The sequence below is a fragment of the Ictidomys tridecemlineatus genome, chromosome 13 (assembly GCF_052094955.1).
Source record: "Ictidomys tridecemlineatus isolate mIctTri1 chromosome 13, mIctTri1.hap1, whole genome shotgun sequence".
NCBI lineage: Eukaryota > Metazoa > Chordata > Mammalia > Rodentia > Sciuridae > Ictidomys > Ictidomys tridecemlineatus.
This window is the reverse complement of record NC_135489.1, coordinates 50,775,445-50,802,724: the sequence shown is the minus strand read 5'-3', so window position 1 is coordinate 50,802,724 and position 27,280 is coordinate 50,775,445. Positions and strand designations below refer to the sequence as shown.

General features: G+C 33.7%; 1 protein-coding gene and 1 pseudogene across 2 annotated transcripts in view; both read right to left on the bottom strand.

Moving 5' to 3' along the window:
- Positions 1-27,280, bottom strand: part of Smchd1 (structural maintenance of chromosomes flexible hinge domain containing 1) — a 152,133-nt gene that overhangs the window by 88,342 nt on the left and 36,511 nt on the right. For both annotated transcript variants that reach the window (XR_005729148.2, XM_005337120.4), the window contains exons 6-17: positions 24,465-24,579; positions 24,252-24,371; positions 19,203-19,369; positions 16,148-16,238; positions 15,015-15,225; positions 12,279-12,399; positions 12,017-12,200; positions 10,562-10,756; positions 9,142-9,255; positions 8,288-8,394; positions 6,584-6,666; positions 6,155-6,268 (exon numbers count right to left, since the gene is read on the bottom strand). Coding sequence is in view for 1 of the 2 variants with exons in the window: in XM_005337120.4 (XP_005337177.1) it covers positions 6,155-6,268; positions 6,584-6,666; positions 8,288-8,394; positions 9,142-9,255; positions 10,562-10,756; positions 12,017-12,200; positions 12,279-12,399; positions 15,015-15,225; positions 16,148-16,238; positions 19,203-19,369; positions 24,252-24,371; positions 24,465-24,579 (1,622 nt within the window). In the remaining variant the exon portion in view is untranslated. The remainder of the gene's footprint in view (positions 1-6,154; positions 6,269-6,583; positions 6,667-8,287; positions 8,395-9,141; positions 9,256-10,561; positions 10,757-12,016; positions 12,201-12,278; positions 12,400-15,014; positions 15,226-16,147; positions 16,239-19,202; positions 19,370-24,251; positions 24,372-24,464; positions 24,580-27,280) is intronic.
- Positions 1,899-4,671, bottom strand: LOC120886281 (THO complex subunit 7 homolog pseudogene; annotated as a pseudogene).

Below are 27,280 nucleotides of genomic sequence, written 5' to 3'. Positions count from 1 at the left end.
AATTAGGAAGAATCAGAATGCCAAAATTATCATTCCACATAATCAATAAAATAAAAGCAAAAAAATATAGATAAAATATTGACAACTTAGATATTATGTACCTTTTGATGTAGTACTATAATAAACAGATTACTTATGAAGTACTGATTTCTTGCTTTAGGGGTAAAAAAAAAAAAGTGAACTTAAATCTAATCAAGTTGTTAGGGCTAACTTCCAGTTTGCAGGAAATAGAATATTGGACCAATTTAAATGATCTCATACAGAAATATATATAGTAATCCTAGGACACCCTCTACATACCTTCTGCACCCTGCAGATACCAAAATTTGCAGATGTGCAAGTCTCTAAAAAATGATATAATATTTGCATATAACTTATGCATAAACTCACATATATTTTAAAGCATCTCTAGATTACTTTTGACATCTAATACAATGTAAATACTATGTAAATAATGTTATACTACATTGTTCAGAGAATGACAAGAAAAAAAGTCTGCACATATTCAGTACAGAAGCAATTTTTTTACCAAGTATTTTCAATCTTTACTTGGTAGAACTAGCAAATGTGGAACCCGTGGATATGGAGGAATTTGAAGAGCTGGGTATATTTGGTTTTACTTGGAATTTTGAATACTGTGAGAGAAGCATTTCTTGTTATTTATTACAAAATCCCTTTTCAACCACATTTGAGTTTGTTGATGAAGTAACTTTTGGAAACCACCCAAGGATGAAGGGCAGGTTGCCAGAGGAATGTACCATGTGATAGAAGACTGAACTTCCATATACAACCCACCTCAGGGGAGAGGAGAGAAGAGCTGGATATTGAATTAAATCACTGAATGTCAATAAATTAATCTATCACTATCTACTATAATGACATCCTCATAAGAAACTCCATAAGGAAGAAGTTTGGATGGCTTCTGGGTTGTGAACTTATCAACGTGTTAGAAGGGTCCCCTAAAAGCTACAAGTACCTCCTCCACACCTTGTCCTATGCATCAATTTGGCTCTTCCCAAGTTGTATCCTTTATAATAGACTAGTAAGCACAGTAAGCATAAGTATTTGTTTCTCTGAATTGTGTGAACTATGCTAGGAAATTATCAAATCTAGAGAGGAGGTCTTGGGAAAGTATGGATTTGGAAGACTTCTTAATTGGGTGGCACAGTTGAGGTCTGTGCTAACTCTGGGCAGATAGTGCTAGAATTACATTAAACTTCAGGACACCCCAACAGTGTCTGGTAAGAACTGAAAAACTGGCTGGTGTGAAAAAAATACATGACATATTGATGTCATAAGTTTTCTATCTGAGTAGAAGAAAAGCTTATTTTCCTCTTAAAACATTCCAATTAAATAATGAGAAATAAATAAAACACTATACAAAACAAACTACATAAGTTCTGTTATAAAATCAATGGCAAGGTAAAAAGAAGGGGGCTCTCCTGTGGGAAAGAGACTTAATACATAACTAAACATAATACATATATGTGCCTGATATCCCCCCAAAACAACCATAAAATGTTATCAGTTTAGCAAATTGGGGAATATTGAGCTGGACTAGGTATCATATGGTAATAACTGAATTATAATTACATAAGAAAGAGTCCATAAGAGACACGTACTTGTGATTCAACAACCATCAAAAAAGAATAGATGAAGCAAATGAAGCCAAATATTTGATAATTTTGTTGAATTAGGTTAACCAGTGTATAAGGGCTCGTTATATAATCCTACATGTGCTTCATGAATAATAAAAATTTTTAAAAATGGTGCAAAAAATTTTTAGTTTTAAATAAGTTATAAATTGGTCATAGAAATTAGTAAATCAATATAAAAAGATCTATAAAAGTATTCAGCAACTTTCTGATTTTCAATGTATTTATTCAATAAATATGCATTAATTATCTCCTACATACTAGGCACTACAAAAACATGAAGAAAACAACATGCTTACTTTTGTTGAGTTTTAAATCTTTTTTTTTTTTGAGACAGGGTCTCACCCTGTTGCCTAAGTTGGTCTGAAACCTCTAAACTCAAGCATTACCTAGCTTGGTCTTGAACCTCTACACTCAAGTGCTCCTCCTGCCTCAGCATCTTGAGTGACGGGGATTACATGTACCACTGGACCTGGTTTTGCATTTTTACCTTTTTTTTTTTTTTTAGTTTGAAGACACTTTATTAAATAATTGTGGGTGTTGCTGCCTATCTTTTAAAAATGAAAAATGCATTTCAATAAAACAAATATACACTGAAGCGGTTTTCCTTTATATGAATGATGAGCTGTACATTAATATTTAAGAGCACAGTATGTCACCACCAAACTTCAGATATCTTAGGATATTCTAGACACACTTAAGATCACCAAGCTCTGTCAGTACCCTTGGGAATGCTGATCAGCCTATCCACGTTTGTTTCTTGAGCTTCTGTCTTAGAGCTTTTTGTCATTTTCCAATGTTTGCTGAATGGTGTAGATGGTATGAGAAGAATGTGATGCTGTTTCTGTCTCAATTCCAGCTTATCTTCAGTGCTTTCTTTAGTCTGTGAAAGGTGTGCTCTAATTCTTTCCTCAGAGCCTCTGGTTCCTTTAGTGTCTTGTGCCTGTTTGGATGATGCTGGATCATTTTTGCCAAAGCATCATGCTCTGAGCAATTTTTTTGTATTTGTTTGGCTTGAAGAATCTGCTTTTTCTGCTCAGCATTTTTTCATGTACTCCAGCAACGCTGCCTTCTGTTTCTTTGTAAAATTTTTTTCCTAATTTTCCATTTCTCTGAGATTCGTGTCATATACCTGCAGGGTTCTACCCACTGGAAATCCACATTGAGATAGTTGGTTCTAGCTGTGTCCTCCTTCTTGGGGTCTAGAATTGTAAAGTTAATGAAACTTTTGCTTGCAGACTAATTCTAAAGTCATCTCCGGCACTATCTGCATCACACAGGAGACGATTCCATATACCTTTGCTGTCAGTCATGGCACCCATGGTGTATCTCATTCTCCCCTTCCACAGGCCTCTGCATTCCCTGGCTTGTGGTCCCCTTCCTCCGTTCTGAATCAGTAATGGCCAGTCGGTTTCCACTCATGCTTTCAATTGTTCCTTAGTTTTTTGGTTTTTTTCTTTAATTATTGTCTCTCTCTCACTTTTTCACTTGTGTTCTTTTTTCGAGATGGTGTCTCACAGTGTTGCCCAGGTATGAACTCCTGGGCTAAGCCATCCTGTTGCCTACATCTTTGAGCAGCTGGCTCTAGAGGTGCATACCACCAAGTCTTCTCCTCTTTTTGCTTTCCAAGGACCACAGGAATAATCCAGGATACAACCCCCGTTTTAAGGACAGCTGATTAGCAACCTTAAACCCATCTCCAAATTAATTTTGACATGTAAAATAACATAGTCACAGGTCTAGGGATTGCAGCAGAGATGTTTCTATTCAGCTAATGACTGGATCACCAGACAATTCACAGGATGAATCCAGTCTAGCAAGCCTGTCCTTCTAAGCCTCTGGCCTCCCCTTCCACTTCACACTAGGGAAGCTCTGGTGTCTCTGTCTCACTGACTTCAGGCCACCAGTGAGTCTAGTTCTTAAGTCTTCTGCAACTATAACTCCAGTGACTCAGAAGGTTCTGGCAGGATCATAAGTTCGATGCCAGCCTCAGCAACTTAGCAAGACCCAAGATCTGAGAAGGCATGTACCAGGCAGCAGATGTGAGATCAATCCATCTTGAGGGATGGTCACCAGGGCCAGGTCTCCTTTTGGCCTGTCGGCTACAGCTGATTTTGGTAGTGGAATGTTGAAGCAGCCAGACCACACAAGTTATGAAGGCGGAGATTCCCGGTTCTCGCATTTTTATCTTTTAAGGCAAGGGGGTCAGCAAACTACTATATTGTGCATGGCTGCTTTCAATTTACATTGATAATTTAAATAATTATGACAAAGACCTTATGTCCCTCAAAGCCTTTTAAAAATTACTGCCTGATCCTTTAAAAATAGTTGACTACCCTGTACTAGAGGGCAGACATATTTAAGAAATAACTAAATTTGGTCCAGAGATGGGAAAACTTGGCTTCTACAAGAACCAAAAGAAAGCAATTGTATTTAGTAGTATGGTGAATGAGAATGAAATGAAAGTTGAGAAGGAGGGAGGAAAAAGTCAGATCACATGTGGGGTCTTGTAGTGTTAGGACTGGTATTATCCTCAGCCACTAAAAGTGAAGTAATACAAAATGAGAGTGACATAAGCAGATGTAAAATTTTAAAAGATCATTTTGAGGTACAAAGAGGTAAATAAGTTGGATCAAGAGTGTAGCGGGGTCTTCAGTGAAGCAGGTACTAAATGGTTAGGATAAACCATCATGATGATTTAGACAAACATATATTTTAATATCAGTTTGGTGGCAGATTGGTTACAGGGGATTAAAAAATGAATGGAAACACTAGTCCTTCTCAAACTCCTCCAAAAGATTGAAGGGGAAAGAAACACCTCCTAATTTGTTTAATAAAATGAGCATTACTTGATATCGAAGCTAGACAAAGACATTAAAAGAAAACTACAGATCCATAACCCTAATGCATACTGATGCAAAAGTTCAACAAAATACTAGCAAATCAAGTTCAGCATGATTTTCTTTTTTTTTTGCAGAAGTATTTTAAAAGAATTACATGATATACAAGTGGGATTTATTGCTGGAAAACAATGATAATTCAACAAAACAACATCTGGACTGAAGCAGAAAAAACATTTGATGAAATCAAGACTAAATATTTTTCCTCCAAGATTCAGGCAAACCTGCTTTCATCACATCTACTCAACATATTATTGTAAGTTCTACCGAAAGCAACTAAACATGAAGAAAAAAACATAAATAGAAAGCATGAATTTGGGAGGGGAAAAAAAGTATTTCTGTTCATAGATAACGTGATCTTATTTATAGGCAGAAAACCCTAAAACAAAAACACCAAAAACAAAACAAAAAAACCCACCCCATAAGCCTTCACATATATGGTAAGTTGATTTAACAAGGGTGCCATGATCATTCAATAGGGAAAGGATAGTCTTTTTACAAATGTTGCAAGGCAATCTAGATACCTGCGTACACTTAAAAATAAGTTAATGGATTAAAATAAAAATTAGAGTAAAAACTACTTTAAAAAAAAAAGTTCAAGGCCATGCATGGTGGTGAACACTTGTAATCCAAGCAATTTGAGAGACTGAGGCAGGAGGATCTCAAGTTTAAGGTCAGCCTGAGCAACTCAAGGAGGCCCTACTCAGCAAGACATTGTCTCAAAATAAAAAAATAAAAAGGGCTGGGGATTTGCCTTCATGGTTAAGCAACCTTGGCTTCAATCCCTGGTACAAAACAAACAAACAAACAAAACAGTTAAACTAAGAATACCAAATCTTGAATTATCTGTGGCGTATACAAACAAGTATACAGTGACAAAATAGATTATTCAAATATAAAAGAAAATATTTTAGGCAGTTGAGACAAAACAATGAATAAGAATATTATTAACAGGTGTATTAGAGTTAAGGAACTAGAAGACAAGCAGTAATATTCAGCTCTTCCCACCTCATGTATTATTTGTTTATTTTATTTATATTTTGTGGTACTATAGATTAAACCCAGATGCTTCTTCATGCTAGGCAAGTACTCTACCATTGAAATGCATGCCCCACCATTCTAAATTTTGAGACAGGGTCTTGCTAAGTTGCCTAGGATGGCCCTGAACCTGCCCTCAATCTCCTAAGTAGGTGCGATTATAGGCAAGTGCCACCAAGAAGGTCAGCTCTTTCCCCTTGACCACAAAAAAAGGACCAGGCCTAGTATCTGGGATTAAGTACTTCTGGTTCACAGGTTTAGAGCCACAGTAGTTTTCATTTGGAAGAGACCTTAATGATTATCTAAATTAGTAGTTCTACACATATGTATAATACCTGTTCTTTATCTCATAATTACATTTCTGGGTACATTCAGGATAGTTTTGAAAAACATAAAACTTAGTAATAAAAAGTGAACTATTTATATCACACATAAAATTTTTAACTTTAATCAAATTCACTATCATCAGATTACTATCATCAATAAGTACAAGAAGATACTCAAATTTGTAGCACATCTTTAAGAATAACATTAAAGGTCTGAATTAGCCTGTATACTTACAGTGCAATATAACTTTAAGCTCAACTAGGAGTTTCTTTGAACCTCCATGACTTGTTCCTGGAAGCTTTTGCATTGCCTCTCCCTTTTTATTCAGTATTTCAATTCTTAATGCACCTATGAGTTAAAAGTTAAAATAAAGCATATCTTAATTACACCCCAAAACTCTGCTTAATCTGCTAGGTTTTCCTATCACATTTTAATTTTTCATGGTTCTTTACTTATTAGAAATATAAGACAAAATAAAAGCATTTTTTTGGTATTAGTAAAACAACAAACTAGACAAAGACATAAAATGTTAAGTTCTAAAGATTATTAAAAATATTAAATATGAAGCAAAATTTCAAACTAACTACAACTGCTTTATCCAATGGAAAGATCAAGTGTAAGCAAAATATAAAATACTGTGTCTTTATTTCAATGATTACATACCAATAGGGGTTCCAGCAGGCCTAATCTCATTAGGCAACAATTCATCTCCTTCAGGCCAAGTTACTGACAATCTATCAGGGAGCCTATAATGAAATTAATCTATTAATGTTTCATGAATTTGGTTAATTATAGTCTTAATTAGAAATATACAACTTAACTACCTGGCATGTGTGAGACCCTGTGTTCAATATACAATACCACCTACCTCCCCCCCCCAGAAAAAGTATATAAGTTACTAGAATCTTAGTTTTTTTTCTTCTTTTAAGAGTTTCATAGTTATACATAGTAGTGGGTTCATCATGACAAACTCATACATACATGGAAATCCATTTCACTTCATGATCCCCCCTCTTTTTTCCTTGCATCTTCCCCCTGCTCTACTAGACTTCCTTTAAAGAGTTATTGTTGAGGGGCTGGGGATGTGGCTCAAAGTGGTAGCATGCTCGCCTAGCATGCGGGAGGCACTGGGTTCGATTCTCAGTACCACATAAAAATAAAACAAATATATTGTGTCCACCTAAAACTAAACAATAAAATTTTTTAAAAAAGACTTATTGTTGATATATACATATTTGAAAGGTTAAATCTGGAAATTTATATGACTAATCAACTAAAATGGTTTTCTTTTCTTTTATTTTGCTGTAGCTTCCAAAAAAAGCAAGTCAAAATATCTTGAGACAGGATGAACTCTGAGAAAAATTCAGTAAAAACCAAAATGATTGCATCATCAACTACATAAGCAAAAGATGTAGAAATAAGAATTTTTGCTTTTTAGAAGGTTGTTAAAGTTTGGATATTAGATACAGTCTAAAAAGCTCCTGTGCTGATGCAGGAGGTAAAATAATCAGACTATGGGAACTCTAACCAAATCAGTGGATTAAACGATTTGATGGATTAAGTTAACAATAGTTGGTTAAAGTTAGAGAACTAGAAGATAAGCAACTCTTTCCAAATTATTAATCCATTTGGTAGATTAATTTGAATGAACTATGCGGGTAAGTAACTGCAGGAAAGTGGAGTGTGGGTGGAAGATGTAGGTCTCTGGGGGTGTGCCATTTAGGATTTTAATTTTTCTCTTAGCCTCCTTCCCCTTTGCTTCCTGGTTTCCATAAAGTGAGCAGCTTTCCTCTTCCATCTTCTTCTGCCATGGAGCTATGCCTCAGGCCCAGAGTGATGGACTAAGCAGACTATGGACTGAGACCTCTGAATACATAAGCCAAAATAAACTTTTCCTCCTCTAAGCTGCTCTTATAAGGTAGTTTTGGTCATAGGGCAAAAAGCAGACTAACACAAAGGCATTATAATTTTCACATAGTTATTAGGCAAAACAGGTTGCTTTTTAATAAATGCCTATTATAATCATGGTACCTAAAAATATAATACTTCAGATACATAAGATATCCTTTTCTCCTACAAATGTAGGGTTCTTTTTTTGGTAAACAGACATTTAATAGTTAATGTCAAGAAGTTCACTTCAATATGTAAAACATTCTTTTTTTCTTCAGTGCTGGAGACTGAACCCAGGGCTTCATGCATGGTAGTCACATGCTCTACGTCTGTGCCATACCATCGACACCTATCTATACATTATCTTAAAACTACAAAGCACTATCAGAAGGGTAAATGACACACTCAAGGATACTTAAAAGCATTACAATGCCTCTTGAATTTTTTATTTTTGCCATATTTCTAGAAATGACTTACCTTGCCATTTCATCTTCTACATATTTTCTCACAGTTTTCTCAGCGACTGTCCTATCCAGCTTTGCAATTGGGACAGTTTTCACTTCATCATATAGTGCCTGAGGTTCCTGAATTAATAAAATTAATTTATACCAACATTCCAAAGAAAACCATTTAAATTTAACTGCAAACGCCACTTGTTTCTGTCAAAGTGATCTAATTTACCTTTTTTAAAGTGTTTTAACTTTTTGTTGTTGTTGTTAAAGATAGATACCTTTATTTTATTTACTTATTTATTTTTATGTGGTGCTGAGGATTGAACCCCAGTGCCTCATTCATGCTAGGCAAGCACTCTACTACTGAGCTACAATCCCAGCCCCATTTTCCCTTACTTAAATGAGAATAGTTATTCTTACATTATACCAGAGTATCTATTTTCACCTTTTATGTAATCTCCATTATCCAAATGATAAACCACTCAAATAACAAGATATGTAGGGAAAAAACTCATTCTATTCTTGCAGTTACTCATTCTTAGGAGAGAATTTTTGCTCCAATGTTTACTAGCTTAAAGGCCCTGGAGGAAATGTACGCTTTACAAAATCCCCATGATAACTATAACTATATATATGTGTGTATGTGTGTGTGTGTGTGTGTGTGTGTATTTGTAAAACATTGGGCACGTAGATGTTAAGTTCTAAAAATTATTAAAAACATTAAATATGAAGCAAAAATTCAAGCTAACTACAACTGCTTTATCCAATGGAAAGACCAGGTGCAAGCAAAATATAAAATACTATGTCTTTATTTCAATGATTACACAAAGGTGGTACAGAGAGTCTCTCAGTACATATTTTTATTACTTACTGTCTTACCATTGCAATTTGAACTTCTCCTCCTGTAGCATATACTTCTCCATCATGATCACCATAAAGAAAAAATCTTACTATGCTTCCATAAAAGAGGGGGAGTGTCTTGATTGTCTTGACCTAATAAATTAGTTTAAAAAAAAGGCTAAAGTATTAATATTACTAACAAACAGGTTTAATAATAACTTTACAAAATTCCTTTATACAATGCAAAACACCTTGATAACCATCATCAGAAAAACAAAAGCATTTTAATAAAATTATTTTTATAAAGTTCACTTTATGAAAAGTAATATTTTTAATATTTCCATTATTTTAATTCAGAAATTCTCAAGAAGTATTTTTAAGACTTTATAACCAATCTACCCTTCTTAGCCTCATTTCTACTATTTTTTTTCCATACAAGGTAGGCTGCAGGACAACCCAACATTTATTGCTTGCTATACGATCTTCTAGAAAATATTTGCCCCACTGCCACAAAGTATTTGACAAATGTGATTACTTCCTCCTTATAATTCTTCACTTGGCTTCAGGGATACTATATTCTAGTTTTCTTGGATTTCACAAGCTTTTCCTTTCAGTATTCCTTTGCCAACTCTTTCTTTATATTCTAAACCTTATATGTTAATGCCAAACCCTAAGTGTTAATGTTAACCCTTAAATGTTGGTGTTAATGCTTTAAGCTCAGACTTGGCCTCTTCAGCTATATTCACTACTTCAAGGAATGATCTCATCCAATTCCATGGCTTTAAATATACGATGGTGACCCTCACATTAATGAATGGTAAGAATAGATGTCTTTCTACTTTTGTTAATTATCTGTGTAGATTCAAGCCTCTACCTCTTTTAAAGTTTACAAAAAATGCTGCTTCTTCACCCAAGTACTTCATGATTTGTTGTCTTCTTCCAAATTCAGAAAATTGCCTCCTGTCCTTCCAAACAATCCTTCTCTATTCAGTACAATTATGCCCCTATTAGCTATTTTTATGTATGTTTATGTTGTCTCTGCTCTTAGGTTATAATAACACTAGAAACAAAGCACATTTCCTCCATCTCTGCCTTCTCCTCAATGCAGTCAAAAGGTACAGTGAGTAAGCAGGTGTCCCTACCCTCAAAAAAAAAAAAAAAAAAAAAAGACTAAAAAAAATATCTCACAACACATTAAAACAACTTTGATCTCCATGTAAATAAAAATTAGAATAAGAAACAATAAAAAAAATCTTATTAAATCTGCCTCTGGCAATAAACAAGCTCTCCTTTTCAAAATGTCATAGTAAATTATGTAATTAAAATCAGTTTATCCTTTTCATTCTATACTAATTCCTTAGAGCTAACAAATGCATTATTTTAGTTAAATTTTAATACATAAAACTAATTTAGTTCCAAATTCTACTAAAAACTAAGTCTAAATGTAAGTTAAACCTACCAGCTGTCCTGCTTTGTATATTTTTCCATCCCATTCTATTGCTGAGTATGTTGCCCAGGGGCCTTGCTTTTTAGAGGGAAGATCAGGACGGGTAATTATTCCTTTAAAAAGTGTAAATTTTATCTGTTTGTCATACTTTTCATGACAGTCCTTCAGCCATAATGCAAATTCTCGGTCAATTTTCATTCGCTGCTCCTGTAAATTTTAAAATGTTATATGAATATAGTTACTATTAAACAAATATAGCCATAGAAATATGTCACTCATTTCATTTTTTTCTTTCATATACCAGACTTCAGAAAAACTAGTAAAAAAATGAAAATATTTTGCTGGATCTTTCTGGTTTTGTCCTTTTCCCAACCCCCTTGCTGGAGATCCTTCTATAAAAATTTAATTTCAAACAAAAGTATTACTTAAGAAATCTTTGAATATCATCCTTGAAACCAAGGTCTCAGTGGTGAATACCCAACAACAAAACTTTCATTTCTTGCTTTAAATCCTACACTAACTACCAAAATAAAAAATACTGGCTGGCCAGAAAAAGAACAAGCTGGCTTCTAGGTCTGAGCTACTATTTATTAGCTATATCCTCAGCCCTTCAGTGAATAATTCTTAAAAAGTTTATCAATCTTCTATGATTCTGAATCTTTACAATAGCAAAACTAATTTCAACATCTTATAGGAATGACTGGCTATAAACACCACGTGCTATGTTGTATTTATTGCTTAGCAATTTTAAGCTGATAATAAAAATCTCTTGGCAATACAGCATTAAACTATTGAAAGAGTAGTATCAAATAAAAATTTGAGCTGGGTGGATAGAAAATGTACACTAGTTCCATTCAACATTTATCATTTTAGTTGTAGTTGGACACAATACCTTTGTTTTATTTATTTTTATGTGGTGCTGAGGATCAAACCCAGGGCCTCGCACGTGCTAGGCAAGCACTCCATCACTGAGCCACAACCCCAGTCCTCCCATTCAATTTCTTAATGTTTCTTCAAACTGAAATCTTCCATATTAATTAATATTAATAACATTGACTAACTTGAAATCATCTTTTAGCCGAAAGTATTTTATAGTTCTTTTCCATTTTTTTATCCAGACTAGATTAAAATCATATAGTCAAGTTATTAATGTACAGAGCCCATGATACACACAGATGTTTATACATGCTTCCACTAAATAAAGCTGCTTTAAGTCGTCTTCTTCTATTCACTGTCTGCCTTAATAGTAAAATCTAAAAAATAAAATTTTATCTAAATATTGTCTAATTAATTTGAAATGAGTTATAAACATTTGAAAGTATATAAAAATATTTAAGCACCATAATCTTTTGATTGACTAAATCCAAAGTATGCAAAATAACTCCAAAAAAATCTATATTACTAGTGTCTTTGGTTTTACTTAATAGAATTTTGCAAACACTCAAAACTTAATACTTAAAGTCATACCTGTCCATTTAAAATCCTTGTAAAAAGGGTGTTCTTATCTTTCAATTTCAACTCAAGATCCATGAATGTCAGTTTATTTGTGCTGACCTGAAATTTGTCATTAGTGAATAATGCACCAGATATTCTGTTGTAGCATTCAATTGGTGCAAGCCCTCTCTTCTTAGGAGGAGTACACCAGTCAAAACTTGAACAGAACAAAACATCAGTTAGTAAAAAGATTAGGTTATAAAATGATGTAATTTCAGCAAAAACCAAAACTTACTCTTCAACTGATGTGTATGGTATTAATCGTCCATTCCAAAAACATTCAAAAATAGGTCTTTTCCCTCTTGCTGCTTTCTCAAGCATGAAACAATCATCATCATCCTCTTCATCTTTTAATTCTAGATAGAAAGTGTAAGTGGAATGTTTTTATTTCTATAAAGTCAGATCAATTTTTATTACTAAGCCAATTTCTTTTTAAAAAAATTTTTTTTCTTAGTTGTAGGTGGACACAATACCTTTATTTTGCTTATTTATTTATTTTTATTTGGTGCTGAGGATGGAACCCAGTGCCTCACGTGTGTGAGGCACGTGCTCTACCGCTGAGCCACAACCCCAGCCCCTACCTAAGCCAATTTCTATGACTAAAACACATATTAATTTTACATCAGAGAAATGATAACAAAAACCCATGTGATTCTTCAAATTGTGCCCTATAAATCCTATAAGTTTTACTTGGTTTGCCTTCAAAAAGGGAGACTTCAAAGTGGTTCCATATTACTAACAGCATTTGTCATTTAAAGTGATTATTATAAACCTACCAATTTGTACTTAGAATAACATGCTAATCGATTAGCTTGCAGCTTCAAAGCTATTTACAGAATTAAAACAGTCATATATCCAAAAAGATCATGTCCTACAACAAAATCCCTCTCCTCTACAAATGTAAGTGTCTAAATTCTACATCTAAAACACAGTTGCACAATTAAGAAAGAACAAGTATGTTCACATGAAAATCCCCTGAGAAAAATAAAGTGCCTAGGAGGAGCAAGTTTGCCTAGTTTGGACAAATCAGTCAATAATTCTGAACTAAATTTGATATAAATCACCACCTTTTCAACGATCAGATTTCAGTAGGCAGGCAATGTGCACACAAATAGAATTACAAGGTATGTTAACATGTACCAAAGCATGATTAGCCCAATTATTCATAAACTGTTTCTTAGCAATACATTCTCATATGCCCAGATAAATTAAGATCAGACATTATGATCCTAATATATTAATGCCGTGGCTATCCTATCGGTAAGTCATCTAACTAAAAATAAAGCCTTTTCCTCTCAAAAAAAGAAGTCCCTATGTAAAAGTTGTTTGGTTTTTTTTTTTTTTTTAAATCCAAATCACTTTGCTCTTATAGAACCCTGGAGGTCATCACTCAACTTAGTGGCTCTTTTTTTTTTTTTTTTTTTTTTAAACCAGGGATTAAACCCAGGGATGCTTAGCCAATGAGCCACATCCCCAACCCTTTCTAAAATATTTTATTTAGATACAGGGTTTTTGGTGAATTACTTGGGGGCTCACTGAATTGCTGAGGCTAGCTATGAATTCAAAACCCTCCTGCCTCAGCATTCTGAGCCTGTGGGATTACAGGCATGCACCACTGTGCCTGGCTAGAGGTTCTCATTTTTTTAAAATTTATATATGACAGGTGAATGCATTACAATTCTTATTACACATATAATAGAGCATGACTTTTCTTATCTCTGGTTGTAAACAAAGTATACTCACACCAATTTGTGTCTTCATACATGTACTTCGGATAATAATGTCCATCACATTCCACCATCATTTCTAACCTCATGTCCCCTTCCTTTTCCTCCAACTCCCTCTGCCCTACCTAGAGTTTGTTTATTTTTAATACAACTTTGAGTAACTATATCTGTCTACAAGAATATAAAAATCAGGGCTGGGGTTGTGGCTCAGTGGTAAAGTGCTTGCCTAGCATGTGTAAGACACTGGATTCAATTCTCAACACCACATATAAACAAATAAATGAAGAAAAATCCAACAATAATTAATAAGATTTTTTTAAAAATAAGAATATAAAAATCAGAAATAGCACATTAAACAGAGATCAGGTGTATTACAGAAGGTAGAGACACTGAGTAACAATATGTATTAAGAACTTATTTGTGAGCGTTATTCTAAGAACTTTGCCTCAATTTTTTATTTAATCTTCACAATACCTCTATGAGGTATGAACCACTACCTCTATTTCATGGAAAAGGAACTTAAGGTAAAGACTAGTTTATTCAAAATTACACAAAAGAAAACAGCAAAGATGGGATTTAAATCAGGAAATCTGATTGCAGAACCCAGAAAAGTAAAAGGATTCTGAGGAAGTTTAATATTGTTAATTCCTAAGTAATATTACATAATTCAATGTAATCTCAATAAACTCATTAGGGCTTTTTAAAAGTGAATGAACACCACAAAGAAAATATTAAGTTAAATTCCTACATCAATCTATACATAAAAAATGAAAGAGATGCATTACACATAAGAACATAAAAGGGCAAAAATTTTTAGAAGACAAAAAGCTACAGAATCTTTTAAAACTCTTAAGGTACAAAAACCTTTCTATAGTAAAACAAAATCAAACTATGATGAAAAAACTGGACAGCTATGACTACATTGAGTGTAAAAACTTCCTCATAAATACCTATAATTTAGGGAATATATAAAGGATCAACATGCATACATATCTAAAATTTTAGTTCAATAAAAGATCTAAGAAAGAACAGTTTCTTACCAATCAGTGCTTTTTTAAAATTTGGAACTGAATACATATAAAAAGTTATAAAAATTATAAATATCTAACAACTTAAGACTTGCCCAAGAAAAAAATATTTTTTTTATTTATCTAATCTTAATAGTCCAGATAGTAATCATTGTTTTTAAAACTATTATAAATTACAACATCACATTTGTTACCTAAGAAAACAGATTAACATACTTGATGGAAAGCATGGATCATCAGGGTAAGTCTCTCTATCATACAAGAAAGGATGAAATCGGATTATCCCTTCCACTACACCGTCTCCTTCAACATGAGCCTTGAACTCAAAACTATCAGATGCTGTGTTTATATACAACGTCTGCATGTCATCTTGTATTTCTCTTAGGTTGACAATCTTAGGAGCCTTCCCTTTTTCAAACATAGAAATCTAAAATAAAAACAAAAATAATTAAATTTTATGGTGACTTTTTTTCCCCTCAGCCATGATCCAATAACAGAATAGGAAAAACTTTTATTTGTACAAGTGATCAACCAGTTTATTGAAAAAATATATATGTATGTAAGTATGTATGTCAAATGACTTTAAGTAGCATCTCAATAAGGAATATACTACTAAAAAAATTAGAAAGTAAGCAAAGAAACAGCAAATCATAGTCAAAGGAAAGATAGGCCATGAATACATTTAATTCAAGATTTCTTGCTAAAGGTAGAAAGTAGGATAAATTTATACTGCAAATTCTTTTTACTGTCTGGCAAATATATTGACAACCCAACACTCAGATTCTTCTAAATCTTGTCACAAGACTTAACGAAACAAAAAGCCAATCATGTTATATATACCCCCTTTACTCCCTGCTTCAAAATATGATGAACAGCCAGGCGTGGTGGTGCTCGCCTGTAACACCAGCAGCTCAGGAGGCTGAGGCAGGAGGATCGAAAGTTCAAAGCCAGCCTCAGCATAAGCGAGGTGCTATGAAACTCAGTGAGACCTTGTCTCTAAATAAAATACAAAATAGGGCTAGGAATGTGGCTCAGTGGTCAATTGCCTCTGAGTTCAATCCCCAAAGCCCAAAAGATAAAATTAAAAAAAAGCATGACGAATAGCAATAATTTGGGTGTCTATAGAAGAGAGGAAAAAGAGAAACCAGATACTACAACAAAGAGAGGCTTAATGAAAACAAATCTAGGAATATCTCTTTATTTGAACATCAAATAATCAAATTATTTTCGTAAAAGAAGTTGTCTAATTACTAATTTTTGTTATCCATAGTCATTTGGGACTGGAACAGGTACCTAATGATAATAGTAATATTTTAATGACAGTAATAATATGATGATTTTTATCTTACTTCAATGTCAATATTGTTGAAAGGTCCAACTTCTTTTGATGTACGTATTTCATTACCTTTTGGGCCATGAATATAGTAATGATAAATATGCCTGAAACAAAAATAATACGTTTAATTCTCATAAAATTGTAGTCCTTAATCTTCTACCAAAAAATTTGATAGCTACTAACTAGTAGGTGTCAATCACTATATTAAACTTTTTCCCCTTCTGGTACTGGGGCTCAATCTCCGGGCTTCACATATGATAAGGACTCTACCATTGAGCCATATCCCTAGCTAAGCCAACCTCTAGCATTTTTTAACACAGTTTCCCAATGGTAAAAACAAATCTGAAATGCAGTTATTATTACATCTCATTTTACAGATACAAAACCTGGGAAGCAAACCATAAATATAACTTATCTAAGGACTAGAATTAGGGAGAGGTGGGTTTTAATTCAAGCCTTTACAAACTTCAAAATCCTCATACATTGTACTTCCCAGAAGTAGTTTATTAAAAGGCAAGGGTCTATCATTCTACTTGTCAGGGATGTTCTATAATGTACTCAAATATCAGGGAGTATCATGAATTATTTTATCATTAAATAACAATCTAAGGAAGAGAATATCAATCTAGAAGTATTTTATGGCACTGAGATAATCCTACCTCAACATTGTAAAAACAAAACTAAAAATTCAATATCATCCCACTGAAAGCCACCACCACTACAAAAATCTTTGCTACCTTTTTTTTTTTTTTTTTTTTTTTGGTACTGAGTATCCAAATCCAGAGCTTTATGCAAGCTGCCCAACCACTCTACCACTGAACTATATCCCTAGCCTTCTACCTTATTTTTAAGGAAAGTTAATATATTACATTTCAGTGAATTGTTTGAAACCATAAAACTTCATGTGTCTATTCCTAAAACAGAAACCTGTAAAACTCTTTCATACAAATTTTAATTAAAATTTTATCCTAGTTACTCTTCAAAATATCACTGAAGTAAACAAAATCACTAAATACCAGGTCTGGTGGGCACATATCTATTAATCCCAGCTACTCAGGAGGCTGAGGAACAAGGGTCCTAAGTTTGAGGCCAATATGGGCAATTTAGCAAAACTTAGTCTGAAAATAAAAAAGGATGGGGATAACCAGGTGCAGTGGTGCTTATTTGTAATCCCAGCAACTAGTTAGGACGCTGAGACAGAAGGATCTCAAGTTCAAAGCCAGCCTTAGTAACTTAGTGAGGTTATAACCAATTTAGCGAGACTCTCTCAAAAAGAAAACCTTAGATTCGATACCCCAGTATCACACACACAAAAGAAATCTTCTATTTTTCTTCAGACATCTCTAAGTGTTAATGCATAAGTTAACAGTAATAAATACGAGAAATAACATTAAATAAGTTAACTTATCAACAATAAGTTGTTGTCAATAATAAGTGTCAATACTGACACTATTCTGAAGAGAAGGAAGTCAAACAAAAGGAATCACCATACATATCACCATACTTTAACAATTATTTATTTTGGAATAGCTAAAATTATATTTTTGTTGTTGTTGTTTTGTTGTTAGAATAAGAATATATTTGGGGGCTGGGGCTGGGGCTGAGTGGTAGCGCACTTCCCTAACATGTATGAGGTATTGGGTTCAATTCTTAGCACCACATAAAAATTTTAAAAATAAAGTTCTATCAACAACTAAAAAATTGAAATAAAAATTTTTTAAAAAGAATATATTTTACTTATATATTATGCACACCAAGTTCCTTCTGTAGAAACTCTAATTATAAAACAGCTAACAAAGGGTTGGTGTTGTGGCTCAGCCATAGAGTGCTCACGTAGCACGTGCAGGGCCCTGGGTTCGATCCTCAGCACCACATAAAAATAAACAAATAAACAAATAAATAAATGTATTGTGTCCAACTACAACTAAAAAATAAATAGTTTTAAAAATAGCTAATATAATCTATAGAGAAGAAAAATCCAAAGTTCTTACATAAAATCTCAGGCAATAAACAATAATACTCAAGAAAAAAGGTATTCCTAAAAGCTAAATTTATTTTCCCATAAAAGACAAAAACTTTTAAAGTCTGTTAATATACACTTAATAGAGAAACTCTCAAGTATAACAGCATTTGGGGTAAATGTGAGAAGTTTTTGTTTGTACTGAGAATTGAAAATACGGGCTAATCTACTACTGAGCTACACCCCCAGGTCTTTTTAAATTTATGTTTTGAGAAAGGGTCTTGCTAAATTGCCACAGCTGGCCTTAAACTTGCAATCTTCCTACCTCAGCTTCCGGAATAGCCAGGATTACAAGCATGTGCCACTGCATCTGACATGGGAAGTTATTTTTTTTTCTTTTTTTAAATATAAATTTTGTGCAGATGCAGCCATTTTAACAAGACTAAACAATTCAACCTAATGTGAATTATGAAAACAATCCACTATATAGTATATACCATATATTATAAAAAGAAAGCTTATAGCTATTAAATAAATGTTCCTTGCATTTGGTCTAATGGGATATATATTTGTTAAACCCAGAAGTTTTACTGGGTTAAACACATAATGACTTATTTTCAGAACTACTAATATGTCATATAGGGATACAGAATTTTTTTTATTGGTACATTCATTTGTTACACATTTACTGAGCTTTTATTATGTAGCTGCTGTACTTCCAGGCAATGAGAATACAGTACTGAAAGATATTTCAATGGAGAAATCAGACAAAAAATAAATAAAACATGAGACATGGAAAAATATGTAGTTACTTTGAAAAAGAAGCACAAAAGGGGGACATGTGGAGAGAAGTTCATTTTAAATTTTATAATAGGTTCCAAAAATCCTGTGCCTCAATTAATACTCAGTAAACTTCAGGTGATCTATAAATAAAATTTACAGAATGAATGGCAAACCATTTTAACAGCAATGTTAGGATACTGACACTATTCTGAAGGGAAGGAAATTGTACAAAAGGAATATCAAATAGATTTTAAGGTATCTGTAATATTTTCTATCTTAAAAAAGATAAGTAGTAACATTTTTTGATCCAAATATAATCACTTACGCTAACTGTCGTGTCCAAAGATGGAAATAATTTTTCAAGTACTGTATGTGTTCAGGTTGTACCCCTGTGATAACCACAGCAGTAAAGCTATCTCTTTCTTTCTCCTCTATGATAAGATTATGTAGAAATCTTTCATCATCATTTGTAATGTGAACTGAATCAGATGGCTGTAAGAGTGAATACAAATACAACAGATTAAAGCATTTTAATTATAATTATACATGAAACTACACCATCAAATTTTAATGTGACCCACTTGGATAGGTTTCATAAACAATCTTCAGGAAAACTTTTGGAGAAAATTGGCCCAATACAACAAACGAGGTGAATGTGTGACACTGTAAAGACAGGAGAACTTTCACACAGACAATTAAATTAGCATACATAAAGAATGCTCTATCTCATAAAGCTAAACTAATTTTAGGATCCTAAAGGAAAAGGTGAAGACAAATATTTTAAAAAATGGAAGACACTTACTATACAATGGAATAAGACCTTAATCGGATACCTACTACTTAGGACCAATGCCTGGCCTTCCACATCTAATGTAACTAGGGTACAGTCTGGACTCAGTTGATTTAACCCAAACACACTGTGTTTAAAAGGGAGTAAAATTATCCTGGGCACCAGTCCACTTTTAGAGAAATGTCAAGAGCTTACAGATGGGAGGTGGGAGAGATTTAAGGACAAGAATTATAAACTTCTAACACAACAGTCTATTGTGAAAAATTACATGAATATTTGTGTATAAATATGCTTAAATATACTGTGTATATTGCCATGTATATAAAAACTGTAAAGAAAAACACTAAACCACCAGGAAATCAATCATGTATTACTATAAAAAAAAAGGTACTTCAAAAACCATTCTTAAGTATCTATACATTAAATTACTAATATTATAAATTATACATACTAACAGCAGATTTGATTTTACTAATGATGCAAGTTTATATCCAAATATTTATCAAGGGCTGAGGACACAGCTCATGGGTAGAATGCTTGCCCAGCATGTGTGATGTCCTGGGTTTAATCCCTAGCAATGGGAAGGAAAAAGCTATCCACAATGTCAAATCCTATGCTTCAAATTGGGCCCAAGAAAGATAAGATATTCAAGAAAAATACTAGAGTCCTTGCTCTTTATAAAATTCTACTTGGTAAGAAATGGGGGAAAAAAAATAAACAAAATAACACACCACTAAAGATATAAATCAAGGACTATACAGAAAAAAAGAAGACAACATTCATTTAGAAGTTGACAGAATAGGAATATTTCAGACATTTGAGAGTTTAAGGAAATCAAGGTAATTTAGAGTATATGGTAAATAAATGATGAAAGTAGAAAGATTGAATTAGAGCAGTTGGAAATGGGTGAAGGAAAAAAAGAGGGCAGATAAAAGGAACAATTCTTAAAAACAGAATTAAATGTGGTGAATGCCTAGCAACACACATTGTCAGTTCTTTTTTTTTTTTTTTTTAAAGAGAGAGTGAGAGAGAGGGGGACAGAGAGAGAGAATTTTTAATATTTATTTATTTTTTTCTTAGTTCTCGGCGGACACAACATCTTCATTTGTATGTGGTGCTGAGGATCCAACCCAGGCCACACGCATGCCAGGAGAGCGCGCTACCGCTTGAGCCGCATCCCCAGCCCTAGATTGTCAGTTCTAACTGTGAAGTCAATAATTAAAAAGGGTAGTTGGGAAGAAGCAGGTAGAAAGAAAGGTTTAAAGATTCTGTGTGTGTGTGTGTGTGTGTGTGTGTGTGTGTGTGTGTGTTTATTTTAATTTTTTTTGTATTACTGGGGAATGAACCCAGTGTCAATCCCCACTCCACCCTTTTTTTTGTTGTTGTTAAGTTTTTATTTTAAGACATTTAGGGTCATGCTAAATTGCTGAAGCTGGCCTGGAATTTGTAATCCTCCCACGACAGATACCTTAGTACCTGGGATTACCAGTATATGCCACCATACCTGGTTGTACCAAAAGTGAGTTACTTGTGCAACACCTGGGAAGGACATCTACATGAAATTGGAAATGGATGTACTGGATGTAATCAGCTATATTCATTCCTACCATCTTTTATTGTGCCTTTTTGGGGTTACAAAGTTTGGAAAACCAAAAAAGTATTATTCCCCAGCTTTTTGGGTTAAGCATGCAAATGTGTTTTCAACAATTAGATGTATTAGCAAAATTAAGACTGAAGCCATTTCTAGAAATATCTTAAAGGTTTTCTATTATCATACCCTGAAGGACCAGTAACCAGATTTCAACTTCAAAGTATCCACAGGCCACTAAAACACTGGTTATAACCAGAAATTTTGTATTTCCGTTGGAGCAACTGTGGAAATGAGATCTTTCCAACTCTTTGGTACCCAGCAGAGGTCTTCCTACTTCAAAATTACAGAAGATACAGCATCCCTCCAAGGCCAGTTCAGAATGTCCTGGCATCACTCTAGGAGGTTCAGCTGACTGATTATTCCTTTGGCCTTTCTGATACTCATTTAAGTATCTAAATAATTAAATCCTTTACTGTTTAAAGTATCAGATGGTTTGAACTCTGCCTGATTCAATATCATAATCCTAACAGAAAAGTCTTGACAAAAAAAAAACAGATTGGAGAATTGTTGGTATCTAAGTGGCACATACATTTGTATATGCCAAGACTGCTAATTACAGATGGAAGATCGACCAGCTCATTGAACATGATGGTGGCTGCCCACAACCCTCGATAGTTAGGAGGCTGAGGGAGAAGAATCACAAGTTTGAGGCCAGGATTAGCAACTTAATGAGACCCCGTCCCAAAATGAAACAATTTCAAAAAGGACTGGGGATGTAACTCACTGGTAAAGTATCCCTGGTTTCAATCCCCAGTACCCAAAAAAAGAAAGGAAAGGAAAAAGAAAAAGGAAAGAAAAGAGTACCACCAACTTCACCCACATTCTGGAAATGACTATACGGTCAGAGATAGAAGTTCAAAAACATTAGTCTAGAAAAAACTTCTCAGTAAAAGAAAATAACAAGTACCAATTGCTACCTGTTAAATGCCAGTTGGGATGCACTTAGCTGGCAAAGAAAAGATGATCCATGAGACCCAGCCCTATTCAAGCTTCATAATATACACTTACATTCTCAACTTGTTTTTTAACTAGTTTTTTTTTAATGCCTAAGCTTTTTTTGTTTTAACATGTTTTTTTTTAGTTGTCAATGGACTTTTATTTTATTTATAAGTGGTGCTGAAAATCGAACCCAGAGCCTCACACATGCTAGGCAAGCGCTCCACCACTGAGCCACAACCCCAGCCCTTTTAACTAGTTTTAACATGGCAATTAATATTTCCACCAATATATTAAATAAGGCTTTTTGATGGTAAGATAGAAGACATAGAAGTCTGTTAGGCAAATATATTACAAAATATGTAATTTGTTAAATACATACAATTTTTTATAAAGTGGAATATATGAAAGTAATTTCCTGAGCAGAGCAATGTTAAATTATAGAAAAAGTAAAAGTAGCTAAAAAACATAAAAATAAATTCAACCTAGCAGTAATAAAAGAAAAGGCAATATTTATACCTATCAAATTGCCAACATTTTATTGCTTTTTCTCCTTTTTTCCTAAAAATAAGGAACTGAGCAGATAGGTCCTTCATACACAACTGCTTGAAGCTGAAGTGACTTTTGAGTTTAATCTTGAACACATACCAAGGACATTTTAAAAGATTAAATTTATTGTCAACTATTAAAATCCTAACAAAATATTAAGATTTCATGGCAGTATCTTTGTAATTATAGTACAATCCTACAAATAAGAAATATTGTAGTGCAATTAAAAATATATTGCACATTTTATAAAATAGGGTAATACTCTAAATGTTAATATAAGAAATCTAAATCAGGGCTGGGGTGTGGCTCAGCTGTAAAGCACTTGCCTAGCATATGTGAGTGACTGAGTTCAATTCTCAGCATTACATATAAATAAATAAAATAAAGGTTCATCAATATCTTAAAAAAAAAAGAAATGTAGAATCAAAGCTATAAGTTACATATTTTTAAATACAGGATTGGGCCAAGCCTAGTGATGTATGCTTATAATGCTATCTACTCCAGAGACTGAGGCAGGAGAATTGCAAGTTTGAGGTCAATCTGGGCAATCCAGTGAGACCCTATTTCAAAATAAAATAAAGGGCTAGGAATGAAGTTCACTGGTACAGTGCTTACCTAGCATGTTCTAGGCCCTACGTTCAATCTCTAGTATCACCAAAAAAAAAAAAAAAAAAGACACCGGGAGGGGGGGTGTCACCAAAATATTATATGACATTTGGCAATATTCTCATTTTCTTTCCTGTTAAATTTTCTGATTTATTTTGGAATAAATTTTTTTTTTCTTTTAGGTACTGAGGATTGAATCCAGGACCTCATATATGGTAGGCAAGTACTCTATCACCACGCCACACCTCCAGCCCAGAAAACAAGTTTTAAAATGCTCAAAATTACTTTTAAAATAAAGATTTTAAGATGAGAAATTATAAATGTTTCAAAAAGAAAAGTTGAATACACAATAAATTCTATGTACTCACCGCCAAGATCCAAATTTGTTAAATATTTGTCATATTAAAAAGACAATTTAAATATAAACTTGCAACAGAATCTCATTTGTTTCTCTGGAGCTCTGATTTTCTGAAAGTCAACTAACATATCACAGTTTCTTTACATCATTTCCATGATCAGTTTTTAACAAAGACTTTAAAACCCAAATTCACACCAAGTAAAAAAGTTTACATTTCTTATGAGCAATTTACAGAAAGCTTACTAGGCTTTATAATATAATTTATTACAGGAAGAGTTTTACTATAAGGAAGCACAAAAACAATTATTTTTGCCACTAACATGATTAAAGAAAAAATGAAAAACTACGTAACTCATTTGAAAATTATCGTTATCTTCAAATTTTTAAAACGACATTGGCAACTTACCAATAAATTAGAAAAAAATTCAGTCCTATCATCTGTCCAAAGGAATACATTTACAGTTATGAATTAAGTGTATTGTACCTTTCTGTTTCTAATATATCCACTATATATTGCCTCCTTATTTTTTTCCTTCTTCTCAAAATCTTCTTTAGAAAGTACAAGCTCATGAACATCTTGGGACTCTGCAGGTTTACTTATCATCTGTCAAATATTAAAAGAGGACTTTAAAAATTGCTAATAATTGCACAAGTCAACTTCAAAATAATTTAAGTAAAAAGATATCTTTCTACTTACTCTGGCTGATTGTCCAACAAAGAAAACAGCCTGCTTGCCCCCAACACCAAAATAGGAAATATCACTATTTAAACTCCGTGGCACAGGTACTGGACGAACATACCCTGAATGATCACTAAAATAAAACAGTATGTCAATGCAGTGATTTTAAACAATCTACTTAAGTGCCTAAAGAAATTATATAGCAATTTTGGCCTCCAAATCTCTCAGCAAACAGAACTAAATAATTCCTTACATATTTTTATGCCTCTAGGACCTTCACTTCAAAATGTTGTTTGCCACTTCAAAACTTCTTAAAATACTTCCATTTACATGTAGCATGGCAAGTGATGAGCTAAGGAAAACTCCCAATGTAGAATAACGGCACCCTGGAGAGGGGCCATCACTGGTCTTTCAAATATAGGGAAGATCACCAGGGATAACACTTCCCAATATCAGAAACAAACTGTTAGGGGTGAGGATGGAACCACTGTTACACTCAATGAAAAATGTTAAAAATTGCAGGGCGTGGTGGCGCATGCCTGTAATCTCAGTGGCTCTGGAGGCTGAGGCAGGAGAATCTCAAGTTCAAAGCCAGCCTCAGGCCACAGCAAGGCACTAAGCAACTCAGTTAGACCCCTGTCCCTAAGTAAAATACAAAATTGGGCTGGGGATGTGGCTCAGTGGTCAAGAGTTCAATCTCTGGTTCCCCCACCACCACCAAAAAAAATAAAAAGATTAAAAACTACATATGACATAGCTGGAGAAAAATCAAAGAAGAGGAAGATATAATCAAAGAAAATCAACCAAGTTTAAATGTATTCCTAGAAAAAGACAAGACAGAGAATTGATAATCCTACAAATACTCTCAAATCAATTATGAGGGATAGAACAAATATTCTCAAAGCCCTGGCTCCACAGATCTGTGAAAACCAATAGAGCCCCCAAAAAGGATGAGTAAAAAGAAATCTAGGGACTGGGGGTGTAGCTCAGTGGCAAAGTTACTGCCTAGCACAGGTGAGGCACCAAGTTTAAAAAATAAATAAAATAAAGACATGCTTTATAACTACAAAAAAAGAAAGAAAGAAAGAAAGAAAGAAATCTACCTCATTGTTAACACCAAAAGGAACAACTAGAAAATAGACCGAGTTCAAGCAGTTAAGATAATACCACTTATTAGGCTTTGACAGCAATAGTCAAAGATAGTGAAATACAATCCACATAGAGTCCAAAGAAAAAGCTTTGTCAAGCTAGAATTGTAAACTGGAGATAATACCACCAAGAAATTTGCTCTAAAGGAATGAACCTCCAAGTACAACTGACATGCAAAAGATTAATATAATATGGTAAATACAAAGTTAATTTTTTGAAAGTAATATGTGTGAGATATTTAAAATAGTGTGGTTAGGAAAAAATGGAATATAAATTGTGGGACTTCTAAAGTCAAACTGTAATATTTTCAATAATCAAAGTATGATTTGGAGGAAGGGAAGTATCAGAGGTAAAGGGTCCTAAAGTCCTTAATTTGGAGAGAATATCTAAAATTATGCATTATAAAATTTCAAAGACAATCAGAAATTCATAAATTATAAAATGTTTTAAAAAGGAGTAACAAGAAAAAAAAAAAGATAAATTTTAAATTTTAAAAAGAAGCCAGGTATGGCAGTATATGCCTGGAATTCCAGTTACTTGGGAAGCTGAAGCAAGAGGATCCAAAGTTTTAGGCCAGCCTCAGGAACTTAACAAAATCCTATCTCAAAAAATAAATTAGGGGCTGGGTGTAGCTCAGGGGCTGAGAGCTTGCCTAGCATGCATAAGGTACTGGGTTTGATCCTCAGTGCCACATATAAATAAATAAAAAATAAAGGTCCATCAACAACTTAAAAAAATATTAACTAATTAGATTAAATTTGTTTAAAAAAGGGTTAGGATGTAGCTCGGTGGTACATAAACAAAAATAGAAAACAGAAGACAAAAACGAAAACAGAAAATAGGAATAAAAATGTTTTAACTAGCATAAAAAGTCCCAACTCCATATGTTAATATTCTAAATAAACAAAGCCAATATTGACTAGGTAAGATATATTAATACTTCAGATATATAGATATAAAATTGCACAACACACCTACACACAACCTATCCCTATCCCTATCTAAGAGACACAAATCTGCTCACACACAACACACATATACCATTCCTGCGCAACACTCTCAAAATGCCTCTCCACAAGCATGTTCACACCACCTCTTCTCAAAGAAATGCACACCCTGACCCTATACAACACAAATACTTACCAATGATAAAAAGAAAACTTTTTTTGGGTCAGAGACAACATATATTAAGATACAAAGGTAGGAATAACATCAGATTTCTCATCATAAACCATGCAAATCAGTAGAAAAACTAATATTTAATGTACCAAAAATTTCTTAAGAAGTCAACCCACAGGTTGGGCATGATAGCACATGCCTGTAATCCCAGAGGCCTGGGGGCTGAGGCAGGAGGATCTCAAGGTCAAAGCCAGCCTCAGAAATTTAGCAAGGCCCTAAGCAAATTAGTGAGACCCTGTCTCTACATGAAATATAAACAAGGGCTGGGGATATGACTCAGTAGAGTTAAGTGCCCCTGGGTTACAATCCCAGGTACCTAATGTGGAAGAGGAGTCAACCTAAAATGCCATTCTCAGCAAAAATACCCTTTAATAAGTATTTTATTTACTTTAGGTGTGAGTGGGAAGGGAATCCTCACCCTTTATCATACATAGAAAAAAATCAAGAGCAGATCCAAGTTATAAAAAATATCTTCTGGGAGGAAAACAATAATGGATAGACTTTCA